At 50.5% G+C, this 23,165-nt stretch overlaps 1 protein-coding gene across 1 annotated transcript in view; it reads left to right on the forward strand.

Annotated features, from left to right (window-relative positions):
- IGF2R (insulin like growth factor 2 receptor) overlaps positions 1 to 23,165 on the forward strand; it is a 99,459-nt gene that overhangs the window by 71,345 nt on the left and 4,949 nt on the right. Inside the window, exons 29-45 of the mRNA XM_077899126.1 lie at positions 248 to 345; positions 2,382 to 2,518; positions 3,349 to 3,539; positions 5,124 to 5,250; positions 6,143 to 6,262; positions 6,563 to 6,819; positions 7,137 to 7,355; positions 9,254 to 9,403; positions 11,764 to 11,925; positions 13,058 to 13,265; positions 13,621 to 13,767; positions 14,998 to 15,232; positions 16,004 to 16,140; positions 18,563 to 18,677; positions 19,770 to 19,916; positions 20,594 to 20,781; positions 22,589 to 22,775. Coding sequence (XP_077755252.1) covers positions 248 to 345; positions 2,382 to 2,518; positions 3,349 to 3,539; positions 5,124 to 5,250; positions 6,143 to 6,262; positions 6,563 to 6,819; positions 7,137 to 7,355; positions 9,254 to 9,403; positions 11,764 to 11,925; positions 13,058 to 13,265; positions 13,621 to 13,767; positions 14,998 to 15,232; positions 16,004 to 16,140; positions 18,563 to 18,677; positions 19,770 to 19,916; positions 20,594 to 20,781; positions 22,589 to 22,775 — 2,825 coding nt within the window. The remainder of the gene's footprint in view (positions 1 to 247; positions 346 to 2,381; positions 2,519 to 3,348; positions 3,540 to 5,123; positions 5,251 to 6,142; positions 6,263 to 6,562; positions 6,820 to 7,136; positions 7,356 to 9,253; positions 9,404 to 11,763; positions 11,926 to 13,057; positions 13,266 to 13,620; positions 13,768 to 14,997; positions 15,233 to 16,003; positions 16,141 to 18,562; positions 18,678 to 19,769; positions 19,917 to 20,593; positions 20,782 to 22,588; positions 22,776 to 23,165) is intronic.

Genomic DNA, 23,165 nt, shown 5'->3' on the forward strand with positions numbered 1-23,165 from the left:
GTGTGCTCAGGAGCTGTTTCAGCACTCCTGCTGCTTTTGGCTTTATAAGCCCTCTCTGCTCTGGAGTTTCAAAATTCTCTGTTTAGGTAAAGTGTAAATGTAGTAGTTACAGAAGCTATGTTGAAACCTTGGTCAATTTGGATTTTCATGAACAGAACCATCCTTTACTATTTTCATTGCTAAGATCTAAGGTGTAGTAAAACCAGCTGAAGTTTCCCGTCTGACTTGTCTCTGTTACCTCCTCCAGCCGGTGTTCCTCAGGGAGACTTCTGATTGCTCCTACCTGTTTGAGTGGCGAACACAGTATGCCTGTGCACCTTTTGACCTGACTGAGTGCTCATTCAAGTAAGTACACACGTCTTTTGAGTCCTTTGGACAGCCAGAGGAACGTGGCAAGGTTTTGCTCTAATGATTAACAGTTGGGGGACAGGATGTTAGCTTAGGTGGTTTCTAAGCCTTCATTTCTTCATATTCAAGTGAGCGGTTGGACGAGGTTACCTCCTGGATCCTACCCAATGTTGGATTTTGGTGATTTTTTTTGTGTTAAGATGCATACAAGGAGGTGATTGCACTTGGAACAGAAAACTTTGCATGATTCATGGATATAAGGCGGGTAGAGTGACCAGGATGTCACCTGGCCTCCGCTCCACCTTGCACGCTGCTTGTGTTTGAGGACACCACTGTGAAGGAGGTGTAGAGAGGATGAGGGGCTGGGGTGCTGGTGACAGTGTGGGGGAGGGGACCCCCCAACTGCAGGTTCTCAGGGGCTGTCAATGGTTCTTTTGATCTCTTTCACCTGTGGCTCCCAGAATCAGGTGGCCGGCAGCTCCTGAGGGAAGTAGAGGTCTTTGCTTGTGTGAATGTCAGCAGACATTCCGAGTTGTCCTTGGAACTATCACAAAACACATCCTGCGTCCTATCCCTGGAGGTTTTGTCTGTGGTTCTGAATGGTTAAGGGATATGCTCTCACTTCTGCTGTGTGAAAACCCTGAAAAGCGTGGATCAGAGCATTACAGCATCTAGTCCTGGGGGGATGTGTAGTCATTTCCAGGTTTTCCTTCTTTCCCGCTCTATTTTGTTGTATTCTCTCCTTTCGTTTAGGTAAAGTAGAATTTTTTTAAAGTTTTAGTAACGAATGGAAAAGTGTATGTTCAGGGATCTGTGTTAAGTGACATTACTTTTCCTACCTAACACTTTGTGAGCGTTTTCATGTGAAACAAATTCCTTTCTCATTTCCAGTGAGCTTGAACGATCCTCCCGAGTAGATAGCCTAATTGACTTAGCCATTCTCTTACTGCTATTTGAGACTGTCTTCCACTTTTTGAGATTGTACAGAGTCTTTATTTTTATGTTTTTTTGTCCATAAAGCTTTTCCTACTAGATTTCTTTATGCTCCATTTTAAAAAGAGTTAATGAAGTTGAAATGAATGATCAGTTAAAATGGAAGTTTGCTATGCATATTCTAATAAATTCGTGGGGATGTAAGAACGTGTGAAATGAGGTCACCTTGTCGGTAAGGTGTTCTCTGACCACACCATCTAAAATCTCCACCTCCCCCCACCACCTCGCCCTAGATTTCATATCTCCCTTGCCTGCCTTTTTTCCTCCTTAGCTTTAATCACACTCTGACATATTGGTTACTTTAAAAAATTTGTATCCTGTTTATGGTGTTTTTATTCTGGTAATTTCTGTAAATTTCATAAGAGATTTGTATATTTGGTTCAATACAATACCCTCAGTTTAGCACGTAGTTTTTGAATGAATGAATGCTTTCCGTTTCTCCTCTTCTGGCTGAGACCTTGTGAAGTAGCATCTGTGATCGTGCCTGTCTTCACCCGGACCTGGTGCTCCCTGGGGACAGAGTGTGCATCTTGCTCCCCATTTAACGCGGCACCTGGTATGGGGTTGGCTGTCAGTAACACTTGTATGTGGGATTTGTGTAGTGAGTAAACTTCAGCCTGAGCAGACCTGCCCACACCAGTTCATCTTTATCTCGGTGGCTGTGGTCTTGTCAGGGTTCAATAGCAGGTGGCTGCTCCCGAAGGTGCTCCATGCCGCAAGCACTCCCTGTAGCCCACTGTTTGCTCTTGTCCTCTCACTGGCCCAAGCAGGGGGAGTGCTTACTTTTCAGGCCCAGTCTTTGCTCTTTTTTGGATTAATACCTGATTTTGCTGAACCAAGTCTTGAAGTTTCCTGAACTTGGGTTCTGAATCTGCCAGCAGGTCGGGGGTGGAGGGATGGGGGTCCAGTCTGAAGTTCTGTCCCTGGGTGAGAGTTGAGGCCCAGGATGCCAGGCACAAACCACACCTTAATAGCGAGACTTTCTGGATGGACTGTAACAAGTGAGCCTGAGCCTAACCACAGTGTTTTCCTCCCTACAGAGATGAGGCTGGCAACACCTTCGACCTCTCATCCCTGGCAAGGTACAGCGACAACTGGGAAGCCGTCACGAGTACTGGAGCCACCGAGCACTACCTCATCAATGTTTGCAAGTCTCTGTCTCCCCAGGCTGGCTCGGGTGAGAGACAACTCTCAGTGGGCTCATGGCTTGGGGGAAGATCGAGTAGGAGCAGGATTCCTTGAGGGTGCTTTGGCCATGAAGTGGCAGAAGGAATCCCATAAGGGTCTCATGACTGATCCCTGGGATGGTCTAGCCAAAGTCCCTGTGGAAGGTGCTGCTGGGAGCATAGTAACCTTGTGTGAAATGAGGAGCATAGTAACCTTGTGTGAAATGAGGTGGGTGGAGGTAATCATAGTGGTAGCTGATTCTAGCAAAACAGGAGACTCGAGGGGTGAAACGGAGGTTGAGTGCATGCCCTCTAGGTTTACCAAGAGTAATGTGGGTGGTGCTCTTTTACATGTGAGGCCATGGCCCCCCTCCCCTCACTGCCTGTGCCGGGCAGACCAGTGACAGTGTGATCTGCCACTGGTCTCTCCTCATCCACGAGGTGGGACTAGTTCTTCATGTACGCCAGGTGGCATAGACGTTTTGGGGACTGGGAAATTGGCAGAGTTTTTGGTAATTAACTCTTAAAGACGGTATGTGAACAGGGCCCATTTAGAATGTCCTGTTGGCTTAATCTAGATATCTTAGCCTCAACATATTTGGGGTTCAAAAATAATTCAGGCTGTGAAACCTTGGGTTCTCCCCACACCCCGTTCTACCTATGGTAAAACAGCATTTAGAATAAGTCCTGTGGCGTCATTGTCATCTCATGGGAAGGAAATAGTAGATCCTTTGGAATGGCTGTTGGAATCAGATATATAGCATATCTGATGTCACTTGCCAGGTAAATCCTAGACTGGAAAATCAGCAAAGGTAACCCTTGACCATGTCTCATCTTACAGAGCCGTGCCCTCCAGAAGCAGCTGCGTGTCTCTTAAGCGGCTCCAAGCCTGTGAACCTTGGCAGGGTGAGGGATGGGCCACAGTGGAGAGAAGGCACCATTGTTCTCAAGTATGTTGATGGTGACTTGTGTCCAGACCAGATTCGGAAAAAGTCAACCACCATCCGATTCACCTGCAGCGAGAGCCAAGTCGTAAGTGACACAGTGTTCTTGGCCCTGGGTGCGGCAGCTGGGGAGCAGTAAGGAGCCGAGGGCCAACGAGGCGATGCGAGCAGAGGCTGTGATCCTTCGGACACCTGGGCCTACCAGCAGGTGCTAGCGGTACCACTTCAGCCCTGTGGCCTGTGGGCACCTCCTCTCTTTTCTGGCTCTTGGGGTGCCTGACCTGGCAGTTCTAGTCTCAGGATTAGTTGGTTCTGCTTGGAGTTTGGTCCCTGAAGATCTCCCAAAGGCCGTAGGGCAAACGGCTATTTGACAACCCACCCTTTCTCTTCACGGATGCATCTTGGGAGAAGCAGAAGGTTTGACAGACCTCATTCAGGGCTGCTCTTCACTTCCTAGCTTGGTTACTGAACTACGTTAAGCTGTCTCTCCATGAACAACACGAGCTATTTGCATGTGACCAAATCACTGTGAGGTTTAGCGAGAAGAGGTTGGAGGTGCCGGGCCCCACTGCTGCTGTGTGGTTGGGGCCTGTAACTGGGGGCTAGTCTCATTTCTGTGGTTGGTGCCTCTAAGAGGTTGCTGTGGTTTAACAGCTGTGGGACTGAATTAATGGTTTCTCTGGACTGTTTTTCTACCCTGGAGCATCTCCACACGTGAGATGAATGTGAAACCCTGTGTGCTATTGCCTAGGATTAGGGTTGTAGCTAATTTTAGGAATAAGATCAAGCTGGGCCGGTGCACTCAGTGTTAGGACGAAGCGCCCACTGTCTCCACCTGTATTTGGCCAGCAGTGGTAGGAGGAGCCCAGGGAGTCTGGGAGCCTGGGGTCTGCCCTCTCAACAGCAGTAGCAGCTGGGCCTTCCTCCTCCAGGAACCATACAGAGGCTTGGTGTAGACATGAGCCACTGGGGACTGGACACCTGGGCCCTGATAGACCTTCTCAGCTCTGTAACTGGGCAGAGGCTCATGGCAAAGGAAGAAATTGCTGACAGACATGTGTGGGGAAAAGCGAGGGTGGTGTGTGAGGGTCTCTGCACGTGGGTTGCCCAGTAGGTTGGGCTGCAGGGTGGGCTGTGGCCAGGTGACAAAGACGCCAGGGGTTTATCTGGAAAGGAGTGTACTGCTGAACCAGTCTGAGCAGCTCTGTGATGGACAGGAAGCGTGGGGGTATACGGAGCAAGCCTTAGCCAGTGCAAGCATCAGTAGAATAAATGAGGAGTTCTCTGGGTGGAGCTTCTTGTTTTGTCTATAATAACAGATTTGAGTTCATTTGCTCTTCAGAGTGTTATCAAGTATTTACTCTTTCCTGACTCAAAAGAGCCTCTGAGCCTCCTTCTTCACCCTGCCCCCAGCTTGTCTTTCCCTAGCCTTAGCTGTAGGAACATCTCCATGGTCCCCCAAGTGGATTTCTGGCTCTGTGTCTGTCTCACCCTATGTGTGTTAAGCCCCTAGTGAGATCCCAGGAACAGATCCCTTTGCTTTCCTAAGTCTGCTCTGACTCCATAAAGACATTGGCAAAAATTCCACATCGCAGAGGAGCTCTCACTTGATGGAAGTTGATGTTTCGTAGATCTTGTGCCCTATTGGCAATGCTCTGTTCTTTGCTCATAGAACTCCAGGCCCATGTTCATCAGTGCAGTGGAGGACTGTGAGTACACCTTCTCCTGGCCCACGGCAGCCGCCTGTCCTGTTAGGAGCAATGTGCACGACAACTGCCAAGTCACCAACCCTGCCACAGGTGAGGGATGCTGCCAGTCATGGACCGCCACCCCCACCCCCACCCCACCCACACACAATGAGGACCAGTAACTGACCCTCCCCATGGTGAAGACTCTGTCAGTCACCAACCCTCCACAGTGAGGACACTGCCAGTCACTAACGTCCCCCACAGTGAGGACGTTGCCAGTCACTGACCTGCCCCCTACAGTGAGGACACTGCCAGTCACTGACCCTCCCACCCATAGTGAAGACACTGCTAGTCACCAGTGCCCCATAGTGAGGGGCCCAATGTGAACCTGGGGAGCAAGCCACCCTTGGGCAGCAGCATTCTATCCTGTGTGTGCATGCTGGCCTCTTGTTTGGCTCTCCCCAGTTGTGTTCACTAGGAGTTCTTCTTCAGTGGGGAAGAGATTGGTCCATCTCCCTGTGAGCCTAGCTGTCTGTAACTCCTGTGTCCGAGGGTACCAGTCATGCTGGCTGTAGGCTTGCAGGATGGGTTAGAATCAGGCTCCCCGTTAACCTTCCAGTGGTGATGGGAGGGCAGCTAGGATACTTCGACTGCATGTCTCTGCGGGGCACCCAGGAGGGTGCAGGTGACATGCCTTGACTGTGGGAGAGATGCCATCGGGCTCTCCTGAATCCCACCAGAATCCTGGTGGCTGCTATGGCCCAGCCCCAGGAGGAGGACAACGCTATGAGCCGCTGTCTTCTGGGGAAAAGATGAGCTATCATGTAAGTTTGGAGTCTGCAACCTAATGAGATAGACTGGCTAGCCAGGAGCATATTTAGGGCCAGGTCAGTGCACGAGGCAAGGGGGACTCATTGCAGGATGCCAGAAGGCCTGATGGCCAGCATGGTCTGTGTGTGAGCATACTGGCATCACTGTGTGTCTGTCCCATTCTCCCTTGCAGGACATCTGTTTGATCTGAGCTCTTTAAGTGGCAGAGCTGGACACACAGCTGCTTACAGTGAGAAGGGGCTCGTGTACATCAGCATCTGTGAGGATAATGAAAACTGCTCCCCTGGCGTAGGTAAGTGCCATGGCTTCCTGCCTACCACCTGGCTCTCCTGTCCCCAAGACTGTCCCCAACCTGTGCATTCCTGTGGCAAAAGAGAGGAGTAGATACAAAGGTCAATCACCTTCTATGTGGTAACAGTCCGCTCATGCAGGGGGGCACATGGTGATGAAATGGTAAATGCAGGACACTTGCCAAAACCACATTGCACACTCAGAATTACATATTAGCTCTGGATTTGCAGAAAGCAGTCCTCAGAAAAGTGGTCATTTGAATACACAATGTGTTTTCCGTCTCTCTTTACGTTCGGTACAGGGGCCTGCTTTGGGCAGACCAGGATCAGTGTGGGCAAGGCAAACAAGAGGCTGACCTACGTGGATCAGGTCTTACAGCTGGTATATGAGGACGGATCCCCCTGTCCTTCCAAGTCTGGCCTCACCTACAAGAGTGTGATCAGCTTCGTGTGCAGGCCTGAGGCCGGGCCCACCAACAGGCCTATGCTCATCTCTCTCGACAAGCAGACGTGCACGCTCTTCTTTTCCTGGCACACGCCTCTGGCCTGCGAGCAGGTGGTGAGTCTGGGGCTGGGTCTGTGTGGCATCTGTGAAATGCCTGCCTGATGCCTGAGGGTCCCCACAGCCCAGGTGGGCCCTGGTTACAGCATCAGTTTTACTGTTCACTGTCCTCCACTGCCCCGCCCCCCCAGCAAACACTCAGCATGTTTTATTCACCCGATATTCCCAACCATGAGTAGTTGTAAGTGCCCAAGCATTTGGGGACGTTGATCCATCTTTCGTGCTTCTGTCCTGCTTTTAAATTCCTCTGGGTGCTCAGTGGTGGTAAGGAAAATGTTACGGGATGCTCCAGCAAGGCCTTTCCTATCTAACAGACGGAGTGCTCTGTGAGGAATGGAAGCTCTATTATTGACTTGTCCCCGCTCATCCACCGCACGGGGGGCTATGAGGCATATGACGAGAGCGAGGATGACACCTCCGACACCGGCCCTGACTTCTACATCAACATCTGCCAGCCGCTGAACCCGATGCATGGGGTGCCTTGTCCTGCCGGAGCGGCCGTGTGCAAGGTTCCAGTTGATGGCCCCCCTATAGTAAGTATGGGAAAGGCAAGGCAGAAACAAGTTTTGCATGATTTTTAACAACCATCATGTTGAGTTTCTTTCTTTCAATGGAAGGTTACTGTAGCAGAGAGAGAAAGAGAGAAATGAGCTGGGGCTGCATATGTCCTGGGGCAGTTGGGGAAGAATCATGGAAGGATTTATGCATTGAGCGAGCCATCAGGCTGATGATGGCGGCCAGAAGGTGTCTCTGAGCTGTGGAAGAAAACTGTGAACACCTATGAATAGATAGACTTTGGTATCATGTTAGGACTCTAAAGGTTGACCCTGACCAGGAAACTTTTATGTGAAGTGGCAAGAAAGAACACTGATAAGAGCTTGGTTTCTTTCTTTGAAATGCGTGTCTTGGGTAAAATGCTTGGGAGGTGCAGGAACTTTCTTTGGTAAATGAGTCATTCAGGGTAAGAGCAGATCTAATTGCTGGATACCCTGCCTTGAAAGTTTGAGTCTCCTACTAGCACTCTCTAATACAACTTTGGCTCTTTGAAAATTGTCTTCATGAGTTATCTTCACGTTGTGGGTTTTTTTTTTTTTTTTTAAAGATTTATTTGAAGCAGAGAGAGGACGAGTGGGGTGGGGAAGGGGGGACCGAACCAGACTCCCCGCTGAGCAGGGAGCCCAACTTGGAGCTCCATCCCAAGACCCCAGGATCATGACCTGAGCTAAAGTCAGACGCTTAACCAACTGAGCCACCCAGGTGCCCCTGGAGATGTCCTTTTAAAAATGGACATTATCTGCAGCGTCGATGGAGAGAAATGTTGGGAGTAGGTGGGGAAATTGGCCATGATTCAAATCTCACAAAGTCGTAGTTCCATGAGGAGCAGAAGGCCTGCGTAGACCACATCTTAGTAGGAAGCACCTGATACTGTCCTTTCTGACTGTGCAGACTGGGACCCTGATGTGAATCCCTTTCTGAGAGGTTGGATCCGCTGCATTTTTCTGCCTGGCTATCCGATTTTAAATTTTAAAAACTGTCGCCAGTTCCCTACTCAGAGCAGCTGTTGCATCATTGTGGCCTGAATGTGGCCCACAGTGAGGAATAAGAGCCTCGCAGCTCACTCACGCATGCACTCATCATGCACACGTGCACTGCTTCTGGCCATTCATCTTTCCTTCATTCTTGTGTTTATTTGCTCAGAAATATTTACTGAGCAGCCAGTATGTCAGATGCTGTGCTAAGCAATAAAACACGTTGGAGAACAAAGCTGTGTCCTCCCTAGGTTGTACTGAGGTGCACTGCCAAGATGCCAGGCAGTCCCGAGATAATGTGAGGTGCTGGTCATGGAGGCAGGCCAGAGTGGGGGCCGATAGCTCCTGCTGCGCACCATCAGGTGATAGGAGACCACGCAGCATCCTTGATGTGCCCAGAGAGAGAGAGAGTTCCTATTGCTGGGAGTCTTTGAAAATTGCCCAGGATTAGAAATAGAATCATCGTTAGAAATTGTAGGATCAGGGCACCTGGGTGGCTCAGGAGTTAAGCGCTTGCCTTCAGCTCAGGGCATGATCCTGGAGTCCCAGGATCGAGCCTCACAACAGGCTCCCTGCATGGAGCCTACTTCTCCCTCTGCCTGTGTCTCTGCCTCTCTCTCTCATTCTGTGTCTCATGAATGACTGAATGACTGAATGAATGAATGGTCTTTAAAAAAGAAAGAAGTTGTAGGATCAAAACTGATGACTGCTAACAAACTGAATTTTCTGAGTAGCAGCTTATTGTCCAGACTTGGCAAGTGAGTTACTGTTAACCTAGTTTTTTTAGATGCTTTAGTTTATTTTCAAAACAGATGAAATACTATTTTTACAGTTCTGTATCAGTCTTTGTTCTGCTAACCTGGGGAGCAATTTCCTTAAATGTTTTTTTTTTCTTTGCTTAGGATATTGGCCGAGTCACCGGACCTCCGATACTCAACCCTATAGCAAATGAAGTTTACTTGAATTTTGAAAGTAGTACTCCTTGCTTAGCAGACAAGCATTTCAACTATACCTCACTGATCGCATTTCACTGTAGGAGAGGCGTGAGCATGGTAAGTGTGCACAGTCTGGGTGTGCAGCATGGATTAGTGAGCCAGAGCTCCCAGCCCAGGAAGCATGCATCAGTTAAGGATGCCCGTATTGAAAATGTATGCAGTCATCTCTTATGTCAGTGGTGCATTGAATAATGTAAAACCATTAATTTAACAGTGAGTAAGCCCACACTGAATTAATGGGGCAGACTTTGCACATCAAAGCCTGCTATGATTTAAAAACATGAAGCACCTGAGCACAGGAGTGGTATTCAATGGTGTCTCCCGACATATAAAAGTGTCATCTTTCTTTTTCCTTTTTAATACTGTAGCATTAGTGATTTTATTCCTATTGGGAATTTAGACTGACTTTCGGCAGCTATCATCATTCATGATACAACCTCAAATTTAGAAGTTAGCAAACAAAAGAAGGCCTCCAGAAGCAAAATGGCTCTAACAAAGTTACACATGTTACCCCTAAGGAGGTTATTCACTTCTGTTCTATGTGCACTTAGAAATAACACGGCTCCCATCATGAGTACCATCTTGTTATGGAGGGTTCCTGTGTACGTTTTTCTTGCTTTCTGTGAATGGGAGATGAATGGGTAGGTCGTGCCCCTGTTTCACAATGACTCGGAGCTGCTGGGTGATGCATGTGACTCGTACAGCCCTGCAGCCCTGCTGCTGCGACCCTCACCGTCTGTAGAGAGCTCTTTGCTCCAGGCAGCCTAGCTTCACAGCACAGAAGCTGTACTCCTGAAATCCGTGAAGCTCTGAAAACTTGCAGACCTCTGACATGAACAAGTGGAGGCTCCTCATGCTATTTGTCCCACTTGATATAAGAATATTCATACATTTTGCTGCAGAAATATGAATGTGCTTGACTATAGGACTGGGTGTGTGTGCATGTATATGAGACAGAGGGGTAATAGAAATATGTATCTCAAATTACCTCTTAAAATCCTGAAGAATGAATTGCAAGGCTCATCTGGCCCTAGGAGCTCAGTAGATGGATTATAGTTCTGGAATGTGTCTCTTATGAATTCACGAAGATGATTTTCTGACTTCCTGGCTTGTAGCAGATTTGTAAGGGAGAGGGAACTCTGGCTGCCAGATAGGGGTGGGTTGACTGTGGTAGGAGGGGATGTGACAGCAGCCTGGTGACGACGGACAGTACGGTAAGTAAGAGCAGGGAAGACACAGACCATTGCTGCCTGGGGCCTCCCTGTATAGTGCCACACCACAGCTCAGGGCCCTTGGACGTGTCCCTGTTCACAGATTGTCCCTTGGCCGTCAGGATAATCTTGAGTTATCAGGGCAGGCGGAGCTGTGATCAGTGAACCCTTTTTATCTCTTTGTATGTGTGTCTGCACGTTTGCATGGGTGTGTCTGTACAGGCGTCTGTCAGCACACACAGCTTAAGGCAGCCTGGTTTTATCTGTAGAAAGGCGACACTATCAGCATTGCATTCTTCAAAGGGGATTGTTTTGAAGATCCACCTCCCTTGAGCGCTGGTTATCTCACCTTCCCACAGAGAGAACGTGTAACGGCTTAGCTCTAAAACTGCTAACCATGTGTGGTCGGATGTCCATGGGGCTTGTGCTGATTCTCTGAGCAGCAGCAGCGTGTTGGAAGTGAGCAGTGTTCACTGGGTTTTAGAGAGGCATCTCACACTAAATGTTCACTCAGCGTTGGAAGGATTTTAGAGATTTTCTTCCCCTGTGGTTTTTATCTTTAGCGGGAATACTTTTTCCACATAAGTTTATAGAAAAACAGATTCTCAGCGGCAACTAAAAATGAAATTCTTGACCAGCTGCCCCATCTGTGTTTTTGTGGCTGTTGCTGAGCAGGGAAGGGCATAAACACATGGATCCAGAATACTTGGCCAGTGGAAGGTCTGGCCATGTGTGTGGCCCTTACGGTGAATATCCTCAGTTTGTACAAACGGAACCGCTGCTGGCCAGCATACCAGAGCCCTCGCCCCCCCCTCCTGTGCAATGCCAGGAGCTCAGTTTCACACCCTTCTCTGTCATGATATTTGAAGAACTGGTAGTATGGACACAGAGACTCTGTGTCTAAGGGCAGGGCGATGTCCTGGAAGTAGTGAGGGGTCCCATGTGTGTAGGCAGGGCTGCCTGGCAGTGGCATGAGGGCACAGCGGGTGGTGATGACTGGCCCTCCCTCCCAGAGGGGGGCTGCTGCAGGTCACCCAGAGCACCCAGCAGCCTCACAGCCATGGCCATGGCTCCCTCCCCTGCCAGGTGCAGGGATGGTACCCACTGTCCCGGAAGCAAGGGTTTCTCTGTGGTGCCAGCAACAGGAAGGAGAACTGTGTGAGGACGCTGTACATGACCCATGTGGGTTTTTTTTTTTTCTGATAGGGAGCTCCCATGCTGCTGAGGACCAGTGACTGTGACTTTGTGTTTGGGTGGGAGACCCCGCTGGTCTGTCCAGATGAAGTGAAGATGGACGGCTGCTCCCTGACGGATGAGCAGCTGCACTACAGCTTTAACCTGTCCAGCCTTTCCAAAAGCACCTTCAAGGTAATGCCACTCACCCAGAGCCCGCTGATCTTGGTGGACACCGCGACCTGGATTCTTTGTGTTATCCACTTGTGTTGTAGGTAATGGGACACCTGTGACCACTCAGGCACGGTACATGGAGGGGTAATGGGTTTAGCCCCCATCCTGGACATGCACAGGATTAGCCTATTGGGGGTTTTAGATTGTGTAGCGAACAAGGTACAACCAACACTTGAGCTCTGCCCCACAGTTCAGAGTTTCACTCCTTAGGGCTTTGTAAAGATTAAATGGTGCAACAACAGAGATCAGAAGGCTGCTTGGGGACGTGCATATGACCAGGTCCTGCAGAAGGACAGGGCCAGGTCTGGTGCACCCCGCAGAGGCCACGTGTAATTCCCCCGTGTCTCCTTCCAACCTGGCTTTAAGATACACAGAGGCAGCTATTTTGCTGAGTCAGAGGCGATGGATGGAGGGAGCTGACTTGTGATGCATCTGGGGGTGGGGGCTTATCAGGCCTGTGTGTCATGGACTGTTGGTGATATTGATGAGGCCATGGGCATCTCAAGTCACTGGTGTCTGGGGGACCTTCCACCTCTGGGCCTGTAGTCTAGATGTTACTGAGTTATACACTGTGGACTGTGCCCACCTGATCCCAGCACCTCCCAGGGGGTGGTAGCTGGGGAGTAGTGAGCCCAAAAGCCAGTGGTGCTAGCTCCTGTGATGGAGACCTTCCACAGGTGTGACAGGTGTGCAGCAGGTGTGAGCCCACAGAGGGCGGGGCTGAGCAAGGAAGGCAAGATCCAAGCTTAGTTAGGCTGTGTCTGCTTTCTGCTCATCGATCCAGACCTCAGCACTCCTTGGGCTTTGGGAAGGAGGATGAGCAGCCAGTAGGGGCCTGGAGGGAGGAGGAAGAGGCTGGGCTTGGGGGTGTGGTATGGATCCTTCCAGTGGTTGGAGGGAAATGCTCAGGTGGTGGGTAAGGCATTGCCCTGCGGAGGCAGGTCAGGATTGGCGAGAAGGTGGAGAGGACCGAGACACCTGTGCAGAGCCCCCGGCAGCCTCTGCTTTCTGGCACAAGTGCACCTCCCTGCAGTGATGGCTCTCTTTCTACCTCCAGACTTCTGACCCCCCACGTGTGCTATTGTCTGTCCAGGTGACTCGAGACTCACGCACCTACAGCATCGGGGTGTGCACTGCGGCGGCGGGCCTGGATGAAGGAGGCTGTAAGGATGGGGGTGTCTGCCTACTTTCTGGGAGTAAAGGGGCATCTTTTGGACGGCTGGCTTCAATGAGACTGGATTACAGGCACCAGGATGAAGCTGTCATTTTAAGTTACGCCAATGGAGATAATTGTCCTCCAGGTAAATCTTTGTAGCAGGATGTTTTAATGTTCCTTTAAAACGTGGTGTTAGACCCGGCCGCAGGAAGAAACTGAGGAATGAAGCTCCAGATGCTATGAAAGTGGACTCCTGGCTTGGACCACATGGCGTTCTGTCCACACAGCCCTGAGTGTGAGTGCTCGGGCCTCGGACACACCTTGGCCTGTGAGCCACTTGTTACACTGTGACCAAGAATCCCAGTGGTCCCAATGTTGGCTTAGGGTGATTGCTTCCACACGAGATCCTTTTGAGCATTCCTAGGTGACCGTGCCTGGCAAGGAAAGCATAGCTGATGTGCTGGGAATCAGGGTCACCTAGATGTTTTTCTTTTTTCCAGAAACTGAGGCAGGTGATCCCTGTGTGTTCCCCTTCATATTCAATGGGAAGAGCTACGAGGAGTGTGTTGTGGAGGGCCGCGCAAGGCTTTGGTGCTCTACCACTGCAAACTATGACAGAGACCACGAGTGGGGCTTCTGCAGACACTGTACGTAGCGGAGCATGCATCTGGGCTCTGGCTGCCACTTAGTCGGCGTCCCTCCCAGGCTGGCTTCATGCTCAGAGCTTTGTGGATGTCTGGGTTAATTCTGTCGCATATATTTTTCCATGTCAGGCCTATATTCCATAAAGAAAGGACATCTCAAATTCTCCGTGGGATGTGTTATGTGACCATGTACCTAGACCGGAGTAGAGCAGGGCTGAGATGCAGATGCTGGGTGGTCAGCGAGGTCCATTCAGTAACATGGGGGGTTGGTGCCCTTATGCTAATTTGCAACATTGGCGAGGCCCGTTCCTGCCTCTGTAGAGACCTACTTGTCATGGGTCTGCAGGCTGGGAGTGATGAGAACAGTGGTGGGCTCATTCACTGGCTCTCGGCTCTATGGCAGGCCCAGGACAGGGGCCGGGCCTTCAGGGTGAGCCAGACTTCGTGCCCTCGCTCTGATGATGCGTGGAGACCAGGGCTGTGAGCGAATCCTTCTCAAATGTGTGACACCCACAGATGGGAGTTCTCAAGGAAAGTGATGAGAAAATGCATTAAAAAAATTATTTTTTATAAAGGAACAGGAAACAAGATGATAGAAACTATAAAGTGTTAAATCTTCAGGGTGCTGTTATGTATGTATATATTTATTAATTTAAAGATTTTATTTATTCATTCATGAGAAACATAGCGAGACAGAGAGAGAGAGAGGCAGAGACACAGGCAGAGGGAGAAGCAGGCTCCATGCAGGGAGTCTGACGTGGGACTCAATCCCGGGTCTCCAGGGTCAGGCCCTGGGCTGAAGGCGGCGCTAAACCACTGAGCCACCCGGGCTGCCCAGGGACTATCATAGTTTTGAGGCTTCTTAAGATCTTTCTCCTGGTCTGTTGGATGACACTCATGTTTTTAGTTAATTCCAGGTCTCTTACTGTTGCTGTTTTTATTTTTTGTTCTCATTCATGCGTGACCAAACGTTGAATACCATGAGGGATTGAGCTAGTGCCGTGGGGTCATTAAGAAGCACAGAAAGAGACAGACACTGGGCCCTGAGGGGCCTTGGTCTGTTCAGGGTCGGGGTAGGCGTGAATGAGGCAGGCTGAGTTCTGGCTGGGGCGCAGGGGCAGTGGGCACTGACAGGTGGAGTCATCAGCATGGAGCACAGCAGAGTGGGTGGGGGCTTGAGAGCCGGCCTGGGACCACGCTGTGGTCTAAGTTTCCCTGCGTGCCGTTCCCCAGCAAACAGCCACCGGATGTCCTCGATTATCTTCAAGTGCGATGAGGATGCTGATATCGGGAGGCCACAGGTTTTCAGTGAAGTTCGTGGCTGCGAGGTGACCTTTGAGTGGAAAACAAAAGTTGTCTGCCCTCCGAAGAAGATGGAGTGCAAGTTCATCCAGAAGCACAAAACCTATGACTTACGGCTGCTGTCCTCGCTCACCGGGTCCTGGTTCTTTGTCCATGAAGGAGTCTCGTGAGTACCTGTTGCCACTTGCTGGCCATGTCCTTCAGGTAGTAGGCTCATGGTGGTCTACTCCCTTTGTCCTTGCAGAGCTGAGGCTGCCACGTAAGCCTGGTGTGCCCCGGGAAGCAGCCCGCTGGCATCAGGGCCAGGGCATGGGGCAGGTTTTGAAGGCAGAGGTGGACGTTTGAAAGGGAGCCTTTGGAACCAGAAGCTGGAGATCAGTGGTTGGTTCCATAGAATGAGTCTTGATCAGCATTGTGCTCTGAGGGACTTCTGTCCACTGCTGGGTGTATGGGTGTGTGTGTGTGTGTGTGTGTGTGTGTGTGTGTGTGTTCTCAGCTCTTTGGCACGAACCCCTTTGGCTTTGTGTGGGTCCGAGGTTTGTGGGCTGTGGTGGCTGCTCCATGTGCGATTCCCCCTCTGCCAGGGGCCCCCGGATTGGGAAGTCCTCTGTCTGGACTTGCAGGACTTTGGTCCTAAGGTTACCAGCTTGCTAGGAGTAGAGCCACTGCTGCTCTTCAACTCCAGCTCTTCAAAACCACAGTGTCTCAGGGCTCACCCCCACCTGCCTGGGTGACATACTCCCTTCTCCAGTAGCTAACTACTCCTTGGGCCTTTATTTGAAAGTCTGTTTCAGTGCTCCATTCAGAGGTGCTGTGGGATACTTGGTTGTCAGAATGAGTACTGTTCCTGGAAGTTATGCCCAGAGCTGCCACCCAGTGTGTCAGGGCAGACTGACCTTGCACCCCCACCCCCGCATCCCTTTGGATTGTTTTGCAGGTACTATATAAATCTGTGTCAGAAGATATATAAAGGGCCTCTCGACTGCTCTGACAGAGCCAGCATTTGCAAGAAGAGTGCATCTGGAGTCGTCCAGGCCCTGGGGCTCGTTCACACACAGAAGCTGGATGTCTTAGGTAAGGCCCTGGGTCCTTGTCGTGCTCAGGTTATAGGTGTTGCATCCGAGTTGGGAAGGTGAGGGCTTCCTCATAGGACCACGAGGGCAGCACTGGCTTTAGTTGAAACTGACACATACTCTTCCCAATGACTGTTTCTAAAGCATTTTGGAAATTCCTGGAACATTAGAATAAGTACCATTTTGTATTCTCAGAGATAGCAGTTCTGGCAGGTGTATGTGGAGGGGTCACCTCTCCTGGGAACGTACTTCTACCCTGGGAGGGTCACAGTGGTTAAGGTTCCCCTGAATCCTTGCTCCCATTATGGGTTAAGTGTTGAAGTCTGCGTATACATGTGGCAGCATTTATTCGGGAGAGCTGAACGGCAGTTACGTAAGTCTTTACCAAGACTATCTTGGTAAAGATAGTTCAGGGGTACATTTTTGGAATGTCTTAATAATTTAGAATATAATGAAAGTCTTAACGTTAGTAGAAAATTCAACTTGCAATTGGTTGTTGAGTGGAAGATTCTATCTTTCGTTATTGAGAGAGAACGAGTGAGAGCAAGAGCGTGGATGGGGCTGGGGAGAGGGAGAGAGAGAATCTTTAGCAGGCTTCATGTGCGGAGCGTGTCATGGGGCTCCATCTCACGACTCTTGAGATCATGACCTGAACGAAAATCAGAATCAGACACTTAACTGACTGAATCACCCCGGTATGCCTATCTTTCATTATTTACAGGAGAAGGTAGGTCTTTCTTAGATAGGAACAACTGGGGTGTGTTTGGGGTACCAGAAAGAACAACACCTTTACCTAGCTAGAGTAGTCCTGATTAGGCCACAGGGTGACTTGAGTCTGCTGGAGCTGTTGGGAGGGAGAGCAGGTTTCCAAGGGAACCCCTGTCACTCTTGACGAGAAGTACACCAGGTCTTGCAGGTCGGTCACATCGCCTGGAGGGGCCCTCCTAGCCCATGGGTTCGGGTTCATGGCCGTCCCCACACAGCTCACAGTGAGGGTGAGGGTAGCTCTCTGTTCCGCAGTCTCATGATTGTATGTGGACACAGGATCAGCCTTTCCCTCAGTTTCCCACAACCAGCTGAAAGAGGTTTGCTTCGTGAAGGACTCACTGGAGCTTGCGTTAGCAGGGAGCTCCTGGTCCCCAGCACACTGGGGGCCCCAACAGGACAGCTGTCCGAGGACAAACACCATGACCCCAATCTCAGTGAGGGCTGCGGCCATTTGGGGTGGAGAAGTTGACTCTCTGTTCCAGTTGCTAACGTTGATCCCCAGCTGTGCTTTCTGCCTGTGTAATCCTCCTGGTGTCGTGAGGTTGGGCTTGGGGTTAGAGTCCAGGTCACAGGTCAGGGGCACTAAGCCGCGGAAGGTCGAGTGGCTTGCCTGGTAGTGCAGGGTGTTTACATTATGACTTGCACTGGTTTGGTTCCGTACTCTAGCAGTTTAAGAATTTCTTTTTAAAGCAATAGAACTCTTTTTTCTAAAATTTTACTGAGGCGCTGATGAGTTTATTTAACTCATCCAGTACCACTTTGAATTTGGGGAGGGCCAAGAGCCTGGGCCTCTGGCCGAGCCAAGTCCCCTGCGCTTTGACCTGGGTCCCGGGTAGGACATGTGGGAAGCTGGTACGAAGGCCCGTGTTCCCCTGGCCTTTCCTGTCTTGGGTGTGTGTGGCTCCCGAGGGCCCCTCCCTGTGGCCCTGAGCCAGGCCGGCTGGGCTCAGGCAGCCCCAGGACAACTCTGGGCAGCCCTACACAGTAGCTGGCAGCAGCGCGAGAGCTGAGCTGGTTGCCACACTGGCTTCTGTGCACTTGCAGCCGAGAACCAGTGCTCACTTTCCTCTTAGATCCTGCAGGTCAGGGTCTCAGCTCTTTATCTGTGTTTTCAGAAGTGGAAAAGTTGAATGCAGAGCCAGAAGACCCGAGAAAACCAGAGTCGTTCTGTTTCTGGTTTTTCTCGTTGTAGTTTGGAGGTCTAGCACCTCCCGTTACTACCGGGGGACTCAGATGAGGGGATTTGTTGGGAAAGCACCTAAAGGACACTGGAATTAGAGCAGCCATGACAGCTGGCATTATGTGAGGTTCTTCTCTCTGTGCCTGTCGCACTGGGCTCGTGGCAGACACTTCGGCAGTATTGCTCTTGCGCAGGTGAGGAGATAGGCTCAGCAGCTGCGTAGCCCAGAGTCAGGCAGCTAGGGAGCAGGCGGGCTGGGATCTGAACCCAGGTCTTCCCTAGCCGTCAGGTTGTGGTGTGGACCAGGAGGCGGTCACCGAGCTTGGCAAGGCTGAGAACCCAAGACTGAAGACTTATGGGTCTTCAGAAAGCTGAACATTTGTTCTGTTTGGGGTTTTAATATAGATGTTGACTTCTGACACTGAAGCTTTTTATAACCAGAAATAACGTCACCTCCATCATTTGTGTGTTTCAGATGACAAAGTCATCGTAACTTACTCAAAAGGTTATCAGTGTGGGGAGAATAAGACGGCATCTGCCGTCATAGAGTTGACCTGTGCGAAGACAGTGGGCAGACCTTCGTTCATGAGGTGAGAGAGTCGGGGCCTCCACGGGAAGCGAGCATGGAGCGGGGCTCGCCAGGATCTCTCTACAGGGTTTTCCCTTGTGGCTATGCAGACGGGTGTGCAGGGAAAGGGGGTTTGGGTGGCTGCAGTGAGGAGGGGCCCAGGGCTATTAATTGTCCGATAGTGTGTAGAGCTGCTCTGCACCAGGAGGGATTTCCTGGAAAAGGCTGGGACACCATGGTCCGTTGACTAAAGCGGTGCTGTAAAGCAGTGTTTAACTGGCCTCTTCAACATCATTGTAGACCCAAAGGGGCAACAATGGGTGCCACCCAAGGCCAGCTGTTCAAGCGGCCTGAGACCCCCAAGTAGGTGGGGCTGGCACCTGGGATGCTCTTGGATTCTACTAGAATTTTCTAGGCAACTCTGCATCTAATGCTAGGAGGAGTTTGGCCAACAGAGGGAGCATATGAGCTGCTGTTTGATTCTTCCAGAAGCTGGGCTGGAATTTCTGGGGAGACCCGGGAATTATCTGAGGATTTAAATCAATGTAGGAGTCAAAAAAGCTTGTAAAATAAAGTTCAAAAATTTGGGGGCAAATTTTTTCAGCTTTTAGATGTCACACAGTGTTTTTGATTTTTTTGTTTTTTATTGTTTTAAGATTTGATTTATTTATTGGGCTGGCAAGGGGAGTGGGGAACAGATTCCCCACTGAGCAGGGAACCCGACATGGGACTCTCCATCCCAGGACCCTGAGATCATGACCTGAGCCGAACATAGACACTTAACCAGCAGAGCCACCCAGGAGCCCCTAGATGTCACATAGTTTCTTAATTTGAACAAACAAGCCCATATTAAACAGTTGCGTACTTTTTCACATTGCTGATGAGCTAGACCATCATCTTCCTTATTATGCTGTTGAGAAGTGTAAATAATAGCCATCCTAGTGCAGAGGTGCTGGCACGCATCCTGGGGGCAACAGGGGCACAGGTGGGGGGGTTCCCAGAGCTCAGAAGCGCCTGGACCCCTGAAAGCCAGTGGCCGTCGTCCAGGCACACAAGGCTCTGCAAGGCCCCAAGTCAGTGGGCGTGACCGCAGTCCATGCTCCCCTCCATCCAGGTTCGACATCGACAGCTGCACTTACTACTTCAGCTGGGATTCTCGGGCCGCCTGTGCGGTGAAGCCTCAGGAGGTGCAGATGGTGAACGGCACCATCACCAACCCTATAAATGGCAAGAGCTTCAGCCTTGGAGATATTTATTTTAAGTAAGTGGAACATTTTCCTTTAGAACACTGACATGTATTCAAAATTAAACCAGCAATTTAGATCTTTCCCTGGTCGGGGGGAGGGGGGGAGCTGTGAGAAAAATAGGCAGTGTGTTTTAGTTACTGTTTCTAGGTAGTTGTCATATTTTGCTTAAACTGAGGGAAAGCATTACTCAACTATGAAGTTTCAGCACCAAAGATGGTGAATTCTCTCGAGTGTAAAAATAAAGTTGCCCCTCCTCCTTGCCTTCCTGATAGTCCCATGGGTTCGAAGCTGGAAGATGAAACCTGAAACAGTTTTTGATCAGGAAGCCTTGGGCTTACTGGTTTGTGAAAAAAAGAGTTTCTCAGTGGTCTTCCCAGAGGGGTTCCTGAGGTCAGGGGGCCAAGGTGACTGGCCACACACCTGCTGGCTGTGCGGGGGGGCAGCCTGCGGGGGTCATGGTGCGGGGAACGCCACATCTGAGACTGCACACCAGCTCTCAGAGTGCAGGGTGGGAGGCAGGAAGCTGATGGGGTGGAGGTTGGTGCCCTCAGGTGTCTTCCTAGGCCCCCCAGGCTGGCAAAGCAGGAGCAGGGCCGCGACCTGCAGCCCTGCAGCTGTTCTGTGTGTTTGGGTGTATGTAAGTGGGTTTCTGGAAGGACTGGAGGCCCTGCCATCTTTTTTGTCTCTTCAGGCTGTTTAGCGCCTCTGGAGACATGAGAACAAATGGGGATAAGTACCTGTATGAGATCCAGCTTTCCTCTATCACAAGCTCCAGAAATCCCGCATGCTCTGGAGCTAACATATGCCAGGTTAAGCCCAACGACCAACACTTCAGTAGGAAAGTTGGAACTTCTGACAAAACCAAATACTACATTCAAGGTAATTGGTTTCCATTAACATTCCCTGTTCGGCTTCTTTGAGGGAAGAGCTTAACATCTTTGTGAAGAAACTCCCTTAGTTGAAATCCCTGAATTTAAAGCAGGAGTCCTGGTCTGATTCTGTGTCTTGGTACCTGGTCAGCTCAGTGGGCTGAAGAGTTGTGTGAGATGAGCATTTCCCTATAAGAAGAAGGCACCTCAGTTAACAGAGAAACACCTGAAAGCCCAAACCTTGGTGTGAACCAGAGGTTGTGAAGTGGGGGTGAAGGCAGAAGACAAAGTGTGCATGTCCAAGAGTCACCTTCCATTTGGTTTTGTCATGTTGGTTCTTGGCAACTTCAGATATTGTTAGAGAAGAGGAAGACATTTTATGTTTGTCAAAAGGATGAAAAGAAAAAGATAGACAACCTTTAAAAAGTTAAACATGTTTAAAAACCCAGCTGACTTTGATGTTAAAAAGGGCTCCTGAGCTATTCCCCGAGGGGAGAAGCAGCCACTCCCGGAGTGGTAGAAGCCCAGATGTCCATGTTTCTGCGCTCGGACACTGAGCCCAAGTGTCACTGCACTTAGTCTTGCCCCTCGGGCCCGCCAGAGGGACCCGCCAAAGGTCAGCCTGATTTGCTTTCACAACTCCACGTCATGGTGTAAACGCCCATGGTTCTCTGTTCTTATCCAGTAATTCTGAGTTGGGTTTATTTGGGTCAATGTGTTTGTTTATTCGTAGTTAATAAAACCCCTTCCAGACCTATTCACTTCAGTATTCATCAACACAGGAAAGTCAGTTTAGTTTGAAGACCACTCTTTGCATTTCGTGAAGAAATGCAGCTTAAATCTCTTCCCAAGTCTTCATTCACCACAGAGGGCAAGAGGAGGAAATCACGGAGCCCCATCTCACTGTGATTCAGAGCTGCCATCCCGGCTCCCCCATCTGCTTGAGGATGTGTGCCTGTGTGCCGGCCTGGCAGGATGGTCTGTTCGGGTCATACCTCAGCCAGTTATGAGTGAGAACACATGGGGCCTTCTTGGGCCCAGCCCGCAGAGCCCGGCTCTCAGGGCTCCCTTCTGTTTGTGGACGTGTCCGCTTCACACACTGAACGCCCTGGCTCTGTAGCTCGGCTGACTGTGGACTTTGAGCCACTGGCAGTTTGGAGAAGGCACCGTCTGCACATGGCTCCCTCACTTCTGACACAAACTACAGGTTTCAGGGAGCTTCCATCACTACCCTGAGGTTTGAGCATTTGCTAGGACTCAGGACTCATTTGAGCTATTACAGTCACAGTTAAGGATAGAAATTGGCCAAGGGAAGAAGCACATAGAATGGCTCCCCAGAAGGGAGCTGGATGCTTCCATCGTCCTCTCCCTGTGGAATGAGGATGTGTTACATTCCTAGTGTCTGTGTGTGTGTGACGATACACACAGAGTCTCACCAACCAGAGACGCTCACCACCACCACCCCCCGCCCCAACACTCAGGGCTCCATTGTAGAGGCTGGTTTAGTTGGCGGGCTGCTTGGTTGCCCAGTTGGTCCATTTCATTGTCCAGATGAGCTGATCCCGCATGGCCGGTCCCTGTTCTGAATCCTGCTGTGAGCTGAGGACAGAGGCCAGACCTCTTCTGGGGCCAGGTTCAAGTCATTCCTGCTCCTTGACTTAAGGCAGGGCCTCTGTAATGTGTCAGGCATCTGTGAAAGAAGGTCTTCAAAGAAGACCTTTGAAGAAGGCCCTTCACGTATGATTTTAAGTCTACACCAGCTTTTTAGAAATGTTGGTGATAATGCGGCGTGGCTGTATTGTCTTCCTTTCCAACAGATGGTGACCTGGATGTGGTGTTTGCCTCATCCTCTAAGTGTGGAAAAGATAAGACAAAGTCTGTGTCTTCCACCATCTTCTTCCACTGTGATCCTTTGGTGAAGGACGGGATCCCCGAGTTCAGCCACGAGACCGCCGACTGCCAGTACCTTTTCTCTTGGTACACCTCTGCTGTGTGTCCCCTGGGGTGAGTGTGCTGTCCTGGCACAGACGGCACTTTTGGTCACTTCCCCTTTGGATGGACACTTCCCAGCTGTACCTCCAGCCTGCTCTCAACTTAGCTCAAGCTTATGTTTGTATGTGTCATCCCTACACCCCCACCAGGTTTTGTGGGAATATTCCAGCCTGCCTGAGAACCAGGGAAGCAAACATATAGCCAGTACCCAGCTTCAGGGGCTGTCCAAGCATCACCCTTCCTGGTCCCTGTCCCCACCACCCACCACTCCCAGTGCATTGGCTGTCCACCTGCCGGCTGCATGCACGAGGCCTGACCGCCCTCACTTTCCCCTGCGCCCCGGCCTTCCCTGGCCGATGCGTCCCCTCACTGGCTTGCGGGCGGCAGATGCTCAGTCTCATC

Source organism: Canis aureus, chromosome 1, assembly GCF_053574225.1.
Source record: "Canis aureus isolate CA01 chromosome 1, VMU_Caureus_v.1.0, whole genome shotgun sequence".
Taxonomy (NCBI): Eukaryota; Metazoa; Chordata; class Mammalia; order Carnivora; family Canidae; genus Canis; species Canis aureus.